The sequence below is a fragment of the Hemiscyllium ocellatum genome, chromosome 12 (assembly GCF_020745735.1).
Source record: "Hemiscyllium ocellatum isolate sHemOce1 chromosome 12, sHemOce1.pat.X.cur, whole genome shotgun sequence".
Classification (NCBI taxonomy): domain Eukaryota; kingdom Metazoa; phylum Chordata; class Chondrichthyes; order Orectolobiformes; family Hemiscylliidae; genus Hemiscyllium; species Hemiscyllium ocellatum.
Window position 1 is genome coordinate 89,215,567 of NC_083412.1, and position 20,536 is coordinate 89,236,102.

General features: G+C 43.2%; 1 protein-coding gene across 1 annotated transcript in view; it reads left to right on the forward strand.

Annotated features, from left to right (window-relative positions):
• Positions 1-16,985, forward strand: part of mrpl39 (mitochondrial ribosomal protein L39) — a 34,392-nt gene extending 17,407 nt beyond the window's left edge. The window contains exons 4-10 of the mRNA XM_060833229.1: positions 3,146-3,245; positions 4,553-4,620; positions 10,735-10,847; positions 11,463-11,528; positions 14,436-14,589; positions 15,827-15,874; positions 16,015-16,985. Of these exons, the coding sequence (XP_060689212.1) occupies positions 3,146-3,245; positions 4,553-4,620; positions 10,735-10,847; positions 11,463-11,528; positions 14,436-14,589; positions 15,827-15,874; positions 16,015-16,065 (600 nt within the window). The 3' untranslated portion in view covers positions 16,066-16,985. The remainder of the gene's footprint in view (positions 1-3,145; positions 3,246-4,552; positions 4,621-10,734; positions 10,848-11,462; positions 11,529-14,435; positions 14,590-15,826; positions 15,875-16,014) is intronic.
• The last annotated feature ends 3,551 nt before the right edge of the window (positions 16,986-20,536 follow it).

A 20,536-nucleotide genomic window follows, 5' to 3' on the forward strand; every position in this document is an offset into this window, starting at 1 on the left:
TACACACTAATTTTAATCACACTCTTCAACCCAGGAAACAGAGCCAATTTTGAAACGCTTACTGGTATCTCACATCAAATCAGCTAGCTTAGCAGGCAGGAATTGAAACTAAGATCATTCTGGTTTGATTCCCTATTTATGATTGCATTTCTGAATGTTGAAGACAATAGGGAATGTTTTGTTTTGGTGAGTCAATTGCTGGGAGAGGATGTTGCCACAAAACCAATTTAGGAGAAAGTGAGAACTGCAGATGCTGGAGTATCAAAGCTGAAAAATGTGTTGCTGGAAAACCACAGCAGGTCAGGCAACATCAAAGGAGCAGGAGAATCGACGTTTCGGGCATACGCCCTTCTTCAGGGATGCAATTACAAGATATGCTTTGACAGGTGATGACTCTGAAGATGATACTTGTTTGGCACTCTCAACCCCACCTCTTTCCATAACAGAACTGTTCTAACATGGGTTTTTTCTGATAAAAGAGAGAAGCAGAAACTGTGTCTGATATATTTCTCACACATTGCTGTTAATTCATCATGACAGACAGACCTCACTACAACCACCACCAGAAACAAGATTGTAACCACTAGCACAGCTCAAGATGCAGTTTACCCAAGCTGGGCAAGACATCTACAGGTTATGTTTTTCACAGCTCAAGTGAACACATCATGAAAAATTCATACATTTGCTAAACTTTGGAATATTTGCTATATCCTTGAACTTGACTTTTCACTATGTTTTCCCCTTATATTGTCACTTTTATATTGCAGTTAATCACACACCCAGTGCCCGTTCTTAAATTTGACAGCTCTTTTACAATCAAACATTTAGTGGGCGGCACGGTGGCACAGTGGTTAGCACTGCTGCCTCACAGGGCCTGAGACCCGGGTTCAATTCCCGACTCAGGCGACTGACTGTGTGGAGTTTGCACGTTCTCCCCGGGTATGCGTGGGTTTCCTCCAGGTGCTCCGGTTTCCTCCCACAGTCCAAAGATGTGCAGGTCAGGTGAATTGGCCATGCTAAAATTGCCCGTAGTGTTAGGTAAGGGGTAAATGTAGGGGTATGGGTGGGCTTCGCTTCGGCGGGTCGGTGTGGACTTGTTGGGCCGAAGGGCCTGTTTCCACACTGTAAGTAATCTAATCTAATCAAAAAAAAAAGCAGTTTCTGTTTGTTTCTTGCCCATTTCCTTTCCTTCCTGTGCTGCACTGTTGTATTTATGTGAACACAATAGAATGGTAATTACGGATGGGAACTTTCCTCTTGAGCTCTGAATGTGGCATCACCTTCCTGCAAGCTCACTCTGTTGGCTTTTCATGCGGTCCTCTGTTTTCAAGATGCTGAAATTGTGGAATTGTCCTCACACTTTCTGTCTTCTAAAACCTACCTGGTTCTCCCTGTGGCTTCATTCTCTTTTTAACCTTTGTCATATTCTGCATTGTTCCAGCTGCAACTATCTCTACACTAACTACTTGCTCCCATTTTGTTTTAGTTTCCTCTTGGTCAGTTGCCACAATTTTCGTTTTTCTATTTCCGCATGGAGCAATCAAGAATTGTGAGCTTACAAACAAAGTGGAGGAGGGAAATCTGTAATGGACAGGAAGGCAAAGGCTGTTCCCATTTATAGTTTGTTTTAGAGAACTTGAGTTGTGAGAATGAAAAATAGTCCAGCTGTTTAGCTGCTGCCTTGTTTACTCTGTAATGCCAAAGATTCAGATATCCTGGAGTTTTCCGTTGCTGTTATTTTCAAGTTGCTTTTCATCAGCTAGTGTCTGAGGTTAAGGTATAGAGAGAGAGAGAGACTTCTAGTTCTTGTTCACAAATCCATTTTTCCAAGCCTCCCCACTGCTCAGAAACAGCTGTAGATAATGGTTCATTTATATACTCCTGAGTCTGTTCTTTGTTTTCCCAAGCTAAATGCTGCATTGTCAGTCTTTCATCTCGACTTCCAGAAAGATACCAGTAAACCGAGAGATTTGAGTTTTACTGCTCTTTTATAACAATGTTGATTTCAGCTCAGACAATCCTTCCATACTGATAGGTTCATGAACTTGGTGTGACCTTGTCAGGTGATTGCAGCAACCATTTTAGAAGGATGTGAGGAAGAGTGGTGGGGGGGAGGCTTATGTTGTGAATAAATTCTTGACTTGTTGATTTTGGTTCCGTACTTGTCCTGTTCAGATCACTTTATGCTCCATGAACGCCTGTGATATTAAAGTTAAATGATGAAAGTTGAATATTGATTGTGCACTTTCACAATGACTGTAACTGCCTGAAGAGTGTTGTAGTTGAGAGTGGAGGTGACAAAGGAATATATGAGGGTTTCATCACTTGATTGACTGTGATGGGAATTGAGGTAGCTGCTGTTATGGTTGATGAGGAACCCCTCCACCATAAAAAGTATACACCATGGTGGGCAACTCAGCCGGAGTTGGGTTTGGAATGACCAATGAGGTTGCTGGAGACGGGGCTGAGGATGATCGTTTATGGCAAAGGCATGAAGTTAATGCAGGGAGTGTTGAAGATGGTGAGGAAATTTGCTAGTATTGGTCATTCTAACATTTAACTGGAGGGAACTGCAAACTTTCTCTGTGTAGGTTTGAGCTTTTTGTCAAAATATCCCAATTTAAAAAGAAACTCTGACAGTAACTGTTTATAAAAACTCAAAGAAAACCCCTTCGCTCTTCTCTGCTTCATTGAATTGGCAATGATTCCCAGTGCCCTTTCTAATAACTTGAGGGAAATATTTGATTAACTTTTTACCCCACTGCCTTGTTTGGGGCAACCTTTTTGATTGCAGAGATACAGGGTTTAAAAGAAAAATTGTGTTGTATTTGTATCACTGCAATATCACACTTATGGTATTTATATCGTGGCACATACAAAAGCAGCTTTGTGTTTACAACTCCCAGAAGGAACAATAAGTTGAACATCTTGTAACATTTTGTTGCTCCTTTGCTGGGAGCTGAGACCAAGTAGCAAAAAGAAGATGTCACCAACTGGATTAGTATAAAAATGGAGCTGAAGTGTTCTACAAGAATCTGAGAACTCCAGTTTACTTTGGGGGTAGAATGAAGCCTCCCTCCCACTAATCTGAGTTCTGTGGTGCTTGCGGTGTGATTTGACTTGTTCTGCATCCTTTTTTAAACAGGCTTATTGGCGATCATGTGCAATGATCATGGGGTACGTCCTTCAAACAGCATTTAAAGAAGAGTACATTGTTGAACTCATTACAGCACCAGAAATACCAGGTACTCAATGTTGTTTTTATGGAACAATTGTTTCATATTGACTTGAATATTGTTTTGCTTCCTGGGTCTCAGCCTGATTTTAATACAGCTGACAATTTACCCATCCTCTTGGCTGCCAGGGAGAATTGAGAATGTGGGATTTGCTGCCACCCGGGTTACTTCGAGAGTAGTGTAGACACGTTTCAGTTTGAGAAACAGGTGACGGGGAAAGAAGGAGGATGTGAAAAGGGTGGAGGGGACAGCTCGTGTTGGAAATAAACTCCAAACTAGTTGAGTTGAATGGCCCGTATCTGTGCTATAGATCCTTTGTGGCACATTGCAGTGGTGATGTGCTGTCTAATCTGACACCAGGTGTGGGCATGCAGGCAGTAGTGAGGAATCTGTTTTGAAGCAATGCAACAATGGGAGGGTATAGCATTCTGGAGTGTCCTTTGCACACTGGGACACCATCCCCATCTATGGTGATGTCTTCGCTTCTGCACTCTCTTCCTCCACCACCATCACCTCTGCAGCCCAGACTTTCACCATCCTTCAAGGTCTTTAAAATCTGTCCCTTGCCCCCATTACAGCCCTTTTGGGGGCCTATGTGATCAAACAAACAAGAAGCTGGTATAGGCCATTTAGCTCCTCAAGCCTGCTTCACCATTTGATAAGACCATGGCTGATCTGATTGCAACCTCAAATATCCTTTTCCTGCCTGCTGTAAAAGCCCTGCCTGAATTTGTCTGGCTGAGCAATGTTCTTCCCAGGGCCATGCTCGTAGTCCCAACAGGGCACACTATTGATCCCTGGTGCTGCTAGAGCTGCTGGCCAATCCATTTGGCAACCATTCCCTCAGGACTGCGATACAATGTCTGCCTTGCTCTTTGTCATCAAGGTCTGAAGTGCAGCTTAAACACACAAACTTGTGATTTGGAGGTGAGTGTGTAGCGAAGGAGCCAACAGTTGACACATGTGCAAGGCAGTGGAGAAGTCAATAACCATTCTGCGTTGGTGATTCAATAGGGACAGAAAGAGCATTCATTAATGTTCTTCTTGGAAAGTGTCAAGAAGCATCAACTGTGCTTTTGGGGTAACATGACTTTAGATGTGTCATCCTCCTTCCTGTTAGGGACCCTCCTAACCTTTACACAGAACATTTCTTGAGTATTCACTGATTTCATAATGCTTGAGTCACCAACATGAATGTAATATCTCTTAAGCTGCTAAGGAGTCAAGGAGCTGATAATGATACTTGGCTTTTCCTCAATAATAATGTGCTTTTGAATTTGCGATTATTGCTGTGTAAAATGTATTTTCTGTCGCAGTGATTTCTGGAGCTTTCTGTTATGATGTCATATTGGATGGACGATTAGATGACTGGATACCTTCGGCGGTAAGTGTGCTGAGAATCATTCATCCCTCTTTCTTGAAGTTTCCAAGCAGCTATTCCTGATTTAATTTTGTAAGGTGTCCCTTCCCCACCCCACTTTCCATTTGACCTCTGCACATTGGATGTAATGAATTTCTAATGTTTGTATCCAAACCAAGGGGAAAATTATCCCTGGATGTTGTCATTTAAGTTTAAATTTAGATGGCTGCAGATTTTCCTTTGCTATTCTTCATAGTATATCAGATTGAGTGAGTGAGTGAGTAATCTTCCTGATTTTATATCTCATTTGCACATGCTATTATTCTGCAGCTAAGGTTGAGTGTGTCTCAGCCTTTCCTTTTAAGGCTGAAAATAAGATAAACGAAGGGTCAGTTACTGGTTAATTTCTATTTTATATAAGAACAAGGTCAAGATCAGCTAGAAGCATATAACCATTGGTGAGGAAAGATTGTGGATTGCTGGGTTGTGCTGAACTTTGAATTATTTCTGTAACATCATCCAACTCCATAATCCTTTGACGTACTTATCCTCTTCCCAATCTTATCTCTTGCGTATCCCAACTTTATATTCCCCACTATTGATAGCTATGTCTTCAGCTTCATAGGATCTTTTGATTTGAATTCCCTTCATAAATCTGTCTACCCATCCCTCTTTCTTCGAAGGTACCTCCTTGACCAGGCTGTTACTTGACCATCATCTTCTGTTGCTTGTAGTCGTAATTTTATTGTTAATGTTCCTATGACATGACTATGCTTTACAATGTTAAAGCTGCTATATGAATGCAAGTAGTTGTTCTTATTCACAGCAATGTAACCATTGCTGTGAAATGGTGGATCTTTGTGAAAACACAGTAATGAAATATATATGCCATTTTAAAGCCAGTCACCTGCCAACTGAGTGTACCAACCGAGAGAGTCTAGTAGGGAACAGGTTTAAGTATCTAATCCAGAATTGAGTTGGAGAGGTACAATGTATTGATCATCTAGGAGTAAAATAATCATTGCAGCTGAACACAATCTGACATTTGAGCTGTGATCTTTCTGACCTATTTCCTGCACACGTAGGGATAGTTCATTCTGAGGTGCACTGTGGTTGCAAATCTTATTTCCCCTGAAGTAAAAGAATTTGATCTGCTCTTAATCTAGTCGACTAAAGATGTCCCCAAGACGTGAATGTCACTTTCCAAATACCTATGCTGGTAAGACAAGGAAAATGTAGGCCATTTTTCAAATCCTGGGAGCCTTCTCCCTTCCTGATTTCAGTCACAATTAAATTCTTCATCTCCTCCAGTGTGCCAGGTCATTCCTTCAGCTGACTGTGGAAAAGACTGTTTCAGGATCTGCACTTGTGACCTGCGTCTTGCAGGGCAGCAGTGATCCCTATACTTCTGTGCGCTCCAGACACTTGGATAACCTGCGAGAAGTACCACTCGCAGTGTCTCAGAAGATCCATCAAATCTGGTAACAAGGAAGGTGGTCCTCTCTCAAGCCAATGTGCACGGTGTTGAGGTGCAACTTGCTCATAGCCAGCCATGTTATTTGTCTGCCTGACACCAGACTCTGAAAGTAATTGTTCTATTTGGAACTTGGTTATGGCAGGAAACCTCCAGAAGAACAACAGAAATGTTTTGAGGATGTCCTTAAAGAGCCATGAAGTGGTCAAACATTCCCTCCAGCCCATAGGACTCATAGGTTTGTGACTGACCAAGACCTAGAAGGTTAATTTGACAAGGTACTGAACTAATTGAGAAACAACCTTGATATCATACAATGGAAAATTTGAGGCAATGGAGTGAGTGTACAAAGCTGACTGATTCTCAGAGTACTTACTGCCTTGCCTGTGGCAGAGGGCTGCAGTTTGAACTTTAGGCCTATTATCCATCTATTGAACTATAAGTGAAACAAGCCATCCTCAATCCTGAGGGATAGCCTATAAAGGGAAAGAAGGCATAATTCCTATTTTACAACATCACAAATAGGTGAATAGAGCGTTGAGGTTGCTGACTCTTCCCAGGAATGGTTTTTGCAAGCAATGTAAAAGGACGCAGTGTTTTCCCAGATGTTGTGTAATGTTCTATCCACAAGATGTCACCCTTATTGCAGCCTTGCTCACAAGCTGCTGAGAATCTCCAGACACTGCTGTGAGAATGATCAGGAGCTGCTTCATTGCAGTACTTGAAATTCAGTGCCTGGAGGTAGAGAAGAGAATCTGCTCACAGTGAGCCGTAAACCTAATGTTAATGCCTTTATTTCAAACGGTCATCTTGGCTAAAGCCAGAGAGGAGACCTTTGAAAAATGATGGAAAACCCAGCCCACGTCTAGTGAAACTTGTAAAGATTGAAGATCTAAGGCAACTGCTTTATCCCAAGGATTTTACAAGTAGCTTTATCCTGGAGTATTTACCCCCATGTTTCATCAAAGTTTTGATTCTTGGATGGAGTATAAAATCATAGGATCCGTGTTGTACAAAAAGAAGTCACTCAGCCCATGGAGTCTGCACTGACCCTCTGAAAAGCATCTCACCCAGACTGAGAGTTTCGTACCACTGCAGTATAGTTTCTGCCTCCTTTTACATCGAACAATACAGCGCAGAACAGGCCCTTCGGCCCTCGATGTTGTGCTGACTTTTGAATTATTCTCAGCTCGTCCCCTACACGATCCCATCATCATTCATGTGCTTATCTAAGGATTGTTTAAATCTCCCTAATGTGGCTGAGTTGACTACATTAGCAGGTAGGGCATTCCACACCCTTACCACTCTCTGAGTAAAGAACCTGTCTCTGACATCTGTCTTAAATCTATCACCCCTCGATTTGTAGTTATGCCCCCGCGTACAAGCTGAAGTCATCATCGTAGGCAAAACACTTTCACTGTCTCCCCTATCTAATTTTTTGATTAGATTAGATTACTTACAGTGTGGAAACAGGCCGTTCGGCCCAACAAGTCCACACCGACCCGCCGAAGCGCAACCCACCCATACATATACCCCTTACCTAACACTACGGGCAATTTAGCATGGCCAATTCACCTGACCCGCACATCTTTGGACTGTGGGAGGAAACCGGAGCAGACACGGGGAGAACGTGCAAACTCCACACAGTCAGTCGCCTGAGGCGGGAATTGAACCCAGGTCCCTGGCGCTGTGAGGCAGCAGTGCTAACCACTGTGCCACCATGCCGCCATTCTTTGATCATTTTATATGTCTCTATCAAATCCTCTCTTAGCCGCTGCCTTTCCAATAAGAACAGACCCAAGTCTCTCAGCCTTTCCTCACAAGGCCTTCCCTCCAGACCAGGCAACATCCAGGTAAATCTCCTCTGCACCTTTTCCGATGCTTCCACATCCTTCTTGAAATATGGTGACCAGAACTATACACAATACTCCAAGTGTGGCCACACTATAGCGTTTTGTATTGTTGCAGTATGATATTGTGGCTCCGGAATGAAACCTTACACACTATATGCCTTCTTAATAACACTATTAACCTGGGTGACAGCTTTCAGAGATTTATTTACATGGACTCCAAGATCCCTCTGCACATCCACACTACCAAGAATCTTTCCATTGACCCAGTACTCTGCCTTCCTGTTATTCTTCCCAAAGTGCCTCACCTCCCATTTAGCTGCATTGAACTCCATTTGCCACATCTCAGCCCAATTCTGCAGTTTATCCAAGTCTCCCTGCAACCTGTAACATTCTTCCACACTGTCCACTACAGACTTTAGAATCATCTGCAAATTTACTAATCCATCCACCTATGCCTGTGTCGAAGCCATTTATAAACATGGCAAACAGCAATGGTCCCAAAACAGATTCTTGTGGCAAATACTAGTAACCGGCCTCCAGGCTGATTATTTTCCATCAACCACCACTTGCTATCGTCTTTCAGAAAGCCAGTTTCTAATCCAAATTACTAAATCACCCTCAATTCCATGCCTCTGCATTTTCTCCATCAGCCTTCCAGTCCTTTAGGTAGAAGGCCATCTAGTCCTCTCACACAGCAGGCACTGTGACCTGGAGAGATCCCAGTTAAATCCATCCCTCTGCCACCTGCCTGCAATGACTGCACTTACTGCACCCTCCCCTAAAAGACCAAGGGGCGCTGAGGCCAACTCTATGGACCAAACAGCCAGCCCAAGGGTGACCAGACAAAAAAAGAAGGCAAGATGCTGATCTCTGTTTTTCATTGTATGATGACTATGGGATCTTTTATATCCATCTGAGGTGCCAGACAGAACTTTCAATTGACATCTCATCACAATAATGCTTCCTTCTAGAGAACAGCTCTTGCTCAATTTTTACCCGCCAACAATGCAGTGCATCCTCAGTACTGACCCTCTGACAATGTGGCCATCTGTCTCTGTACTAACCCTCTGGCATTGCAGTGTTCTCTGAGCAACATTTGTATAACCGATGTGCTAGGTATTTTATGGAAGAACTAGTGGAGAAATGTAAAATGTCTTCACAAAGCGGGTTATTGTGACACATGAAAGTCTGGTGGAAACATTCCATAGAAACGTTCAGAAAGCATATGGGGATTGATTTTTGCAGAGAGTTAATCTGAAGGGAACTAACTTGCATAATTACAGACAGAAAGTTAGGCTGTGGTTTCAGTTAGCTCACTCATTTTATGGGCGGCACAATGGTTAGCACTGCTGCCTCACAGCGCCAGAGACCCGGGTACAATTCCTGCCTCGGGCAACTGTGTGGAGTTTGCACATTCCCCCTGTGTCTGTGTGGGTTTCTTCCGGGTGCTCCGTTTTCCTCCCACAGTCCAAAAATGTGCAGGTCAGGTGAATTGGCCATGCTAAATTGCCCGTAGTGTTAGGTGAAGGTGTAAATTAGGGGGATGGGTCTGGGTGGGTTGCTCTTCGGAGGGTCGGTGTGGACTTGTTGGGCTGAAGGGCCTGTTCCCACATTGTAAGTAATCTAAATCCATCAAAAAGCTGGCACAGGCACTATGGACCGAATGCACCGCTTTTGTATAATTAGAGGAAGTGAAGGTCTGGAGATGGGGTGTTAACACACTTGGCATTCGAACTCTGGAATTTTCTTCCTCCAAAAGGCTGTGGATGTCGGGACTGGAATTGGAGTTTTCAAGATTGACAGATTCTGGTTTGGTGAGAGTATCAAGGAACAAGGAGTTGGGAGTATGCATCAACCCATGATCAGGCCTGATGGGCTGTATGGTCCACTCCAATTCTGATGTTCCATTTTTTTCAGTTAGAGCAGGTAGTGAGAGTATAAAGGTGATGAGACACAAAGGTTACAGTTACTTTTGTTTCAAAGATCATCGCCCAGTCAATTACTTTTAAATCCAGCAGACATTCATGCAAAGTACTGATCCACCTACTCTTATATTACCAAGTGGCCATTTACATTATGACTGGTGCCAGAAGTGACCACCTTCTCTCAGTTTTGATGACAGGGAATGGTAAACAATTTTGTGTAGGGGCCTCTATTCTAAAAAAGTTACTAGCTCTGAATTTCCCCCAAACTTGGCACTTTTTTTTCCCTTGAGGCTATAGTCCACTATAGAGTTTCCTTTCAAAGAGACATTTTGTTAAATATTGGTAATATAAATTTTTCTAAATTTTTTTGCATAGTCGTTCCATTTCCAAAGACACTGACTCCCCTGTTAATGCTGAGTTCTATAATGGAGTGTGTAAAAGTCTAAAAGTAGAAGTTTCTCAGATTCTTTAACAGTGAAAAGTGTGACACCATACCTAATCAAACGGTTTGCCAGAGAACAGCTAAATACAGTATAGATCAGCAACGGGTACTGAGGCCTTCTTGTGAAGGTGGCTCGGTGCTTATGGGGAACTTGCCATTTTCTATTTTTTATGTGTGCCATCACATGTTTACCGTTTTATATGATAGAGGGTTTGTCCAAGATAGAATGTTCCATCTTCCAAAGAAAGGATAGGTAAATTCAGACACAGTGGTCTGTGTGACAGACTTCCCTGGTTCTTTGATTATCTTGTAACAGAGGTGCACTGTCTTTGAATGCAGATCTAGCAGCCATCTCCACGGGTGGTTTGGGGAAGGATTTATTTACATACGTTAGCCTTGTTCTCATTGTCTCATCAGCTTGTGTTTCTGTCTTCTCTATTCCAGGAGAACTTGCGTTCCCTCACCAAACAGGCTCACATGCTTATTCATAAAGACTTACCCTTTGAATTGTTGGAAGTGGCACCCAAGGTTGCAGTGGAAATATTTCACGAGAACAAGTAAGCACGTGGGATACTTGAGTAGCTGCTTCTGCTTAGCTGTGACTCATTCAGGCAGCTGCAATTTATCTTACAAGACGATTGACACACTGCAGTCCTTGTATTTCTGGAGTTGCTGTTTAGCACAGGCTCCTTTTCCTTCTCTGCTTTCCCTTGTGGCACCCTGTTTTATTTCCTACTCTGAATCTGGCTGTTACAGTTTCACGGGTTCCGCCAACCTTCGAGTACCTTGCCTCAATGACCATTCTTTTTGTGTGAACCATAGATTTGGAATGCCGATGCAGTATTCAACCATTGCGTTCAGCATCATGGATTTCCCCCTGACACAGACTCATCACACTTTCCATCAGAAGGCACAGATCAGGATTGGAAACCCTGGCTGACTTTCTATCTTCACTTCTTTGTCATATGGGTTCATAGTAGCACACCCCCTATCACTGTGGATGCGGAAAGCTAAAGTTATTTGGGAATTGAACCAGGCCGTATAGACAATGTATGACCTCATGGATATGTTTGTGTAATCTGACAATCCACATGATTACTATAGATGTGACTGCATGTATTACAATTGGCAGTAGTGTATAGAGTGCATAACATGCCTTATTTTCTTGACAGACACAAGTTGGCTGCAATTGAGGAGCAGGCATCTCTCAATCCCAACAAACTTGTAAAGTTGTACAGGTAAGAACTACTTTAGTTATTCTGTGACACTGAGTAGTTCAGTGCAATGATAAATCTGTTTCATTGTAAATGTGGAATGTATAGTAAATGGGGAGAGCATTGGGGAGAAGAAATGGGGAGAACAAAGAAAATTACTGCACAGGAACAGGCCCCTTTGGCCCTCCAAGCCTATGCCAATCCAGGACCTCTATCTAAACCTGTCGCCTATTTTCTAAGGATCTATATCCCACTCTGCCCATTCATGTATCTGTCTAGATACATCTTAAATGAGGCTATTGTGCCCACCTCTACCACCTTCGTTAGCAACGTGTTCCAGGCACCCACCATCCTCTGCATAAAGAACTTTCCACACATATCGTCACTAAACTTTTCCCGTCTCATCTTAAACTGGTGACCCCTAGTATTTGAGTCCCCCACTCTGGAAAAAGCTCCTTGCTATCCACCCTGACTTACCTCATGGTTTAGTAGAACACAATCAGATCCCCTCAACGTCTGTCTTTGTAATGAAAATAATCCTAATCTACTCAACCTCTCTTCATAGCTCGCACCCTCCATACCAGGCAACATCCCCATGAACCTCCTCTGCACCCTCTCCATAGCATCCACATCCTTTTGGTTTTGTGGCGACCAGAACTGTATATGGTATTCCAAATGTGGCCAAACTAAAGTCCTATACAACTGTAACATGACCTGCCAACTCTTGTACTCTTGCCGTATGCCTCCTTAACCACACTATCGACCTGTGTTGCCACCTTCAGGGTACAATGGACCTGAACATCCGGATCTCTCTGTACATCAATTTTCCCTGAGCTCTTCCATTTACTGTATAGTTTGTTCTTAAATTGGACCTTCCAAAATGCAACACCTCACATTTGCCCAGATTGAACCCCATCTGCCAAAAAAACCCAAAATTGTGTGCTTTAATTAAGAGCAAAGCAACATAGGGGGAAAAAGCACAATGAATTGCGTGGTGCCATGATCCTGCTGTTATTTAGTAAGATCATAGCTAATCTATCTGACTTGATCCTCCTATTCCTGCATTCTCTTAGCATTCAAAATTCTAATAACCTCACCCTGATCTCAACAACTGAGCATTCGGAGTCTTCTGGGCAGAGAACACCAAAGATCATAATCTCCGTGTGTCAAAGTTTGCTAATTTCAGTCTTGAAATGCTGACCCTTATCCTGTGATAATGATCTCTTGTCCTAGACTCTCCAACCAGGGGAAATGACCTTTTGTGTATGCAAGTAACTAAATCAGTTCTCTGCCCAACTCTCCGATCAGTCTATGTTCTGCTGCATTCTGTAGGTGAACAGGAATGATTGTTTTGAGGTAAAAGCAATGACTGCAGATGCTGAAAACTAGATTCTGGATCAGTGGTGCTGGAAGAGCACAGTAGTTCAGGCAGCATCCAACGAGTAGCGAAATCGACGTTTCGGGCAAAAGCCAATGATTGTTTTGCAGAGGATCCTGCTGAATCATGAAGAGTAATCTGTTGAGGGATTTTCCCTTCTGAACTTGGATGTTGGGTCTGGGGAGTGCTTTTATATCTGTGATCACTTAGGATGAAGCACTGGTGGTGGGAGCAACTTGAACTGATTTAATTACTTGCGTACACAGAGGTCATTTCCCCTGGTTGGAGAGTCTAGGACAAGAGATCATTATCACAGGATAAGGGTCAGCATTTCAAGACTGAAAATAGCAAACTTTGACACACGGAGATTATGATCTTTGGTGTTCTCTGCCCAGAAGACTCCGAATGCTCAGTTATTGAGATCAGGGTGAGGTTATTAGAATTTTGAATGCTAAGAGAATGCAGGAATATGAGGATCAAGTCAGATAGATTAGCTATGATCTTACTAAATAACAGCAGGATCATGGCACCACGCAATTCATTGTGCTTTTTCCCCCTATGTTGCCATGCTCTTAATTAAAGCACACAATTTTGGGGTTTTTTTTTGTCCTGAGGAAGAAAATATGCAAAAGCTTCTGGTAGTTACATTGGCTGCAGCAACCCAAATGCTATTTCATCTGCATCTAATGTGAGTTGAAAGAGTTTACTGACATTGATTACTGACAGACCTATTATTCTGACAGACCTTATTATTGGTGTTGCTACCAATTGTTATTAATTTCTTGTTATCCTAACATTATGGTGAAATATCACTTCAGCTGTTGCAGTCGTGTGGTAAATGAGGAACTTGCCTATGAAGATGCAATGATGAGTTGTTGCAGTGCATCCAATAAATTCTACACATTGCAGTCATAGTATTCCAGAAAAGAGGAAAGTGGAGATTTAAGTTAGAGGATGGGCTGTCTGTCAAACAGTCTCCTTTCTCTGCAGTATTGTTTAGCTTCTTGAGTATTGGTGCATGTGTAATCAATTTAAGCAAGTGGACTTGAGTTGTGATTCCCTTTCTTTTGAACTTCATTATCAAGTATTATAGTTGTTTAACATTTAATTTTGGGCTACAGCAAATCCTGAATTGCTGCTGTTATTTGGAAAGTCAGAAGTGTTGAATTGGATGTTGCAGTGCAGTGTGACCATTAGGATTTCAGTAAACTGTATCGCTAGGAGTGATCTTTTTCCTCTTAGTTTCAGTCCAAGGTTATGTGAAACTATTAGCAGAATAATTTAAGGCACTCATAACCTATGTGAAGATTTGAACTAATTAGTCTAGAGTGTAAGATTGGAAATTTCTGATGTAACATTGAACATATAACCCAACAATAAATAGCTTGAATTTTAATGCTCTTTTCTGTCTGACATATTGGTTATGCATGAAATAAGCTTGATAACACCATTGCTGTGTATGTTGACTGGCATAAGTGTTGCTAACTGTTTGAATGTGAACAAACAATTCACAGTATAAGTGTAAGTTTCTCAATCTCTGCCTGTCTCTACAGGATCGGTGATTTTGTAGATGTCAGCAATGGACCACACATTTCCAGGACCAGTGTCTGTTTGCAGTATGACATTACTGCTGCCCATAACCTGAGAACATCCCAGTCCGGACTGGTGCGGAGATTCCAGGGGATCTCTCTGCCCATTCATCTGAAGGTACACTGACACAAACATGGTTAAGATGTTTGAGTAATGCTTAATAATAGCTTAATTTATCTGGGATACCCAAATTTTAACATCTGTACAATTTGTCCTGGTTGCAGTGATTTTGTTTGACAGTCTGTGTTAGTATTATCTAATGTAAATTAGTAGGTGCCAGTCTTGCTAACTTGTTTGCTGCTGATCTACTTTCCCAAGACAACAAGGGATGCATCCAAAGGCTAGGGAAGCAGTTAAAATCAAAATAATAGCTGAACTGCAGAATGATGGAGTGGCAGTGACTGTGAATGCTGGTCACTGTATCAGGTGGTTTCTTCGTTTGGAGAATGAATGGGGACAGTTTAACTTTCTGGACTACAGCTTAGAAGTGACTAGCAGAGGGCAAGGAGCATGCCACTTCTCTGCAACAGCAAGTGAAAAGTTATGTTGACAATAAACTTGATTTCAGATTGCATTGATTCATCATAAATGAATAACCCCCAAGTTATTATGTTCCAATGGTACTTACTGATAAAGATGAAAGGGTTAGCTCTTCGCTGATTTAATCTTTCATTGTAGATATTGCACTGTGCCTATCTGATCAATACAAAACAGAACTGATTACAAACTAAATGAAAGCTTCATAAATACACAAGCATGAACGAGCTAATGACCTTTTCATCAAGGTACATAATGTAACAACCTAACTATTCAATACCAACTTTCAAAGGAGAATTGGATCAATACTTGAAATAAAGAAAAAGGGCTATAAGGAAAGAGGAATGGAGTGGAACTAATTAGATAGCTTTTCCAAAGAACTGTTAAAGGTAAGATGGGTAAGTCATAGTTGACTCATCCTCCCCTTAGTATTATTATTCTTCCTCGGGATGAATTTTTGTTGTGCCTCTTGAATTACCTCCAGAAACTCCAGCCATTCCTGTTCCACCATCTTTTCTTGCTAGGCTCCCCTTCCAAACAACTCTGGCCAGCTCCTCCCTTGTGTCCTTGTAGTTACCTTTTACTCAATTGTAATACAGTTACATCTGATTCCAGCTGGTCCCTCCCATACTGCAGGGTGGATTCTATCATATTATGGTTGCTGACTCCTAGGGATTCCTTCTCATTGTGACATAGTATGAAGAGTTAAAATTGGAGGACGCCTACTTAAAAATGATTAAATCAGTTCCCATTTATTTTTACTACTCCAGTTTCTTGCAACACAATAATGCAGTCTTTATTCCCAATCTCCTTGTAGGTCCTTTTCTCCGTGTGGGAAAGATTAAGGCAGAGATCCCAGAAGCTGGTGAGTCGGAGAAGTTTTGTTTAATTTTGTTGTATTTTCAGGTTTGCATAATTGATTTTGGTGAAGCTGGTTTGTTTTGTGTCCAACAGCGATGCTACTTGATATGTTACTCATTTCCCCACTTCTTACGTGTTTTGCAGATTACAAAAGACCAGGGTCACACAGAGACAGTGGAAGCAAGAGCGTCGTGAACAGTTTGTGCAGACATCGGCCAACTTGCTTTTAAAAAATCTGTAACATAAGTAAATTGATTAATTATGCACACTGTCAAATATAAAATATTATCCTGAATGATCCTGTTGTGTTAAAGAGGGATGTGTACTGAGAATTTTGATCTGGAATGTGCTTCACAAAAGGTGGGGAAAGCAGCCTGAGTACTTGGGGAAGAAGCTGGCGTACTGGTAATGTCACTGGACAGGTCATCCAGAGCCCAGCGGCGGGTGGTGAAATTGGAATTCAATAAAATCTGGATAAAAATTAGCCCAATTCAACTCTCTGACCACTGTATAAACCCATCCAGTTTACCGACGTCCTTCAGGGAAGGAAATCTGCCATCCACATCTGCTCTAGACTGCATGTGACTCCAGATCCACAGCACTTCCACATCTCGGGAACAAAGAAAAGGAATGGCCGTTTCAAAATGAGAGTAGATATGTCAATGGAGAAATTTGTACAGAAGGAATATGTACGATGGGACAAATGGCCAGTAGAATATCATTCCATGTCAGGATTGGGACAGTGTGTCAGGGCTAGAGGGTCTCTCTAGTTTCTTGAAATCACAGATCCTTTGAGTCCTAGTTGCACACAGCTGGTTGTTGTTGAGTATACAGCCTTGTAAAACCAGAGGCCTTGCATGAGAGGTCTTCTGACATGCACGCCCAGTGTGCTCCAGGAGCGCCAACGCAGGTAATCTGGATGTGGATGTTAACTGATAGCTCAACTTAGGAGGGAATCGTAACCAGGCTGAACTCCATCCTTACTTAAGGCATGTGGGCAAGTTCAAGAAGACCTGTGTTAATCTGAATAGATAAAAGACTTGTTCCTTTTCCCACAGGTTTCCATCTATTTGAGATTTATTTGGTACTGAAGAAAATAAAATTTCTTTCAAGGCGTTTTGACTAAAATGATGTTTTTTTAAAAAAACTGGCTTCCTTTGCATTAATCGTGCAGATGATCTGGGGTTCTTTATCCTATGGGAAGTAACTTAGTGGTTGTGTGTATATAGGATTAGTGACTTGTCCCCAAGTAAGCTAAGTGTTGAACTGTCAGCTTGGCTTAGTGGCTTTAAGCTCCACTTCAACCCATGATCTAGAATGACTCCCCAATGTAGCATGCAAAAGAAGCCACTGCATTTTCAGAAAAAGTGAGACATTAAACTGACATCTTACCCACCTGTTCTGTTCAATCAGACAATGTAAGCTATAGTAGGTCACTTAGTCCCTCCAGCTGTTTCACCATTCAGTGAGATTATGTCTGGCTGTTAAATAACACAATATGTCTGCCTTCTGTCCCATTTTCTGATTTATTTTTGGTTAACAAATTCATAAACTTACGGTTAACAATTAATCTCCCATCAATTAACATTTGCAGAAGAGTGTTCTGAACATCTTGCCACCATTTGTCTGTGGAAGGGTTTCTTAATTTCACTTGTGAAAAGTCAGAACTAAATTTAAGACGGTGCCTCTTAATTCTAGATTCCCCAGACAGCAGAAATAATTTCTCTGCCTCCTCTATCTGTTTAGACAATAGCCAATAGGTGCAGGAGTAGGCCATGCTGCCCTTCGAGCCTGCACCACCATTCAATATGATCATGGCTGATCATTCTTAATCAGTATCCTGTTCCTGCCATATCTCCATAACCCTTGATTCCACAATCCTTGAGAGCTCTATCCAACTCTTTCTTAAATGAATCCAGAGACTGGGTCTCCACTGCCCTCTGGGGCAGAGCATTCCACACAGCCACCACTCTCTGGGTGAAGAAGTTTCTCCTCATCTCTGTCCTAAATGGTCTACCCCGTATTTTTAAGCTGTGTTCTTTGGTTCGGCACTCGCCCATCAGCAGTCGCCCATCAGCAGAAACATGTTTCCTGCCTCCAGAGTGTCCAATCCTTTAATAATCGTATATGTCTCAATCAGATCCCCTCTCAGTCTTCTAAACTCCAGGGTATACAAGCCCAGTTGCTCCAGTCTTTCAGTGTAAGGTAATCCCGCCATTCCAGGAATTGACTTTGTGAACCTACGCTGCACTCCTTCAATAGCCAGAATGTCTTTCCTCAAATTTGGAGACCAGAACTGCACACAGTACTCCAGGTGTAGTCTCACCAGGGCCTTGTACAGCTGCAGAGAGAACCTCTTTGCTTCTATACTCAATCCCTCTTGTTATGAAGGCCAGCTTGCTATTAGCCTTCTTCACTACCTGCTGTACCTGCATGCTTACCTTCATTGACTGCTGTACAAAAACTGAAAATGTATTGCTGGAAAAGCGCAGCAGGTCAGGCAGCATCCAAGGAACAGGAGATTCGACATTTCGGGCATAAGCCCTTCTTCAGAAATCATTCCTGAAGAAGGGCTTATGCTTGAAACGTCAAATCTCCTGTTCCTTGGATGCTGCCTGACCTGCGCTTTTCTAGCAACACATTTTCAGCTCTGATCTCCAGCATCTGCAGACCTCACTTTCTTCTGCTGTACAAGAACACCCAGATCCCTCTGTACTGCCCCTTTACTACCTAACTGGAATCAATTTAGGTAATCTGCCTTCCTGTTCTTGCCACCAAAGTGGATAACCATACATTTATCCACATCAAACTGCATCTGCCATGCATCTGACCACTCACCTAACTTGTCCAGGTCACACTGTAATCTCCTAACATCGTCATCACATTTCACCCTGCCACCCAGCTTAGTATCATCAGCAAATTTGCTAATGTTATTACTAATACCATCTTCTATATCATTAATATATATTATAAAAAGCTGCGGTCACAGTACTGATCCCTGCGGTACCCCACTGGTCACTGCCTGCCATTCCGAAATGGAGCCATTTATCACTACTCTTTGTTTCCTATCAGCCAACCAACTTTCAATCCAAGTTAGTACTTTGCCCCCAATACCATGCGCCCTAATTTTGCTGGAGAAAGTGAGGTCTGCAGATGCTGGAGTATCAGAGCTGAAAATGTGTTGCTGGAAAAGCGCAGCAGGTCAGGCAGCATCCAAGGAACAGGAAATTCGACGTTTCGGGCATAAGCCCTTCATCAGGAATGAGGAAAGTGTGTCTAGCAGGCTAATATAAAAGGTAGGGAGGAGGGACTTGGGGGAGGGGTGATGGAGGAAGGGGCGAGGTGGAAGGAGGTCAAGGTGAGGGTGATGGGTCAGAGTGGGGTGGGGGCGGAGAGGTTAGGAAGAAGATTGCAGGTTAGGAAGCCGATGCTGAGTTCGAGGGATTTGACTGAGACAAGGTGGGGGGAGGGGGACTGAGACAAGGTGGGGGGAGGGGAAATGAGGAAATTGGAGAAATCTGAGTTCATCCCTTGTTGGAGGGTTCCCAGGCAGAAGATGAGGCGCTCTTCCTCCAACCGTCGTGTTGTTATGGTCTGGCGATGGAGGAGTCCAAGGACCTGCATGTCCTTGGTGGAGTGGGAGGGGGAGTTAGTGTTGAGCCATGGGGTGGTTGGGTTGGTTGGTCCGGGTGTCACAGAGGTGTTCTCTGAAACGTTCCGCAAGTAGGCGGCCCGTCTCCCCAATATAGAGGAAGCCACATCGGATGCAGAGGATGCAATAGATGATGTGTGTGGAGGTACAGGTGAATTTGTGGCGGATATGGAAGGATCCCTTGGGGCCTTGGAGAGAAGTAAGGGAGGAGGTGTGGGAGCAAGTTTTGCATTTCTTGCGGTTGCAGGGGAAGGTGCTGGGAGTGGAGGTTGGGTTGGTGGGGGCTGTGGACCAGTCGAGGGAGTCGCGGAGGGAGTGGTCTTTTCGGAATGCTGATAGGGGAGGGGAGGGAAATATATCCCTGGTGGTGGGGTCTGTTTGGAGGTGGCGGAAATGACGGCAGATGATACGCTGTATATGGAGGTTGGTGGGGTGGTAGGTGAGAACCAGTGGGTTTCTGTCCTGGTGGCGGTTGCTCCGCTTCTTCCTTTCCCGCCGCACCAACCAGTACCCTTCCACTGACACCCTCCTTCGACTGACTGAACTGGTCCTCACCCTGAACAACTTCTCTTTCCGATCCTCCCACTTCCTCCAAACCAAAGGAGTTGCCATGGGCACCCACATGGGCCCCAGCTATGCCTGCCTCTTCGTAGGATATGTGGAACAGTCCATCTTCTGCAACTACACTGGCACCAACCCCCACCTTTTCCTCCGCTACATCGATGACTGTATCGGCGCTGCCTCGTGCTCCCACAAGGAGGTTGAACAGTTCGTCCACTTTACCAACACCTTCAACCCCGACCTCAAATTCACCTGGACCATCTCAGACTCCTCCCTCCCCTTCCTAGACCTTTCCATTTCTATCTCGAGCGACTGAATCAACACGGACATCTACTATAATCCGACTGACTCCCACAGCTACCTCGACTACACCTCCTCCCACCCTGCCCCTGTAAAAACGCCATCCCATATTCCCAATTCCTTCTTCTCTGCCACATCTGCTCCTAGGAGGAC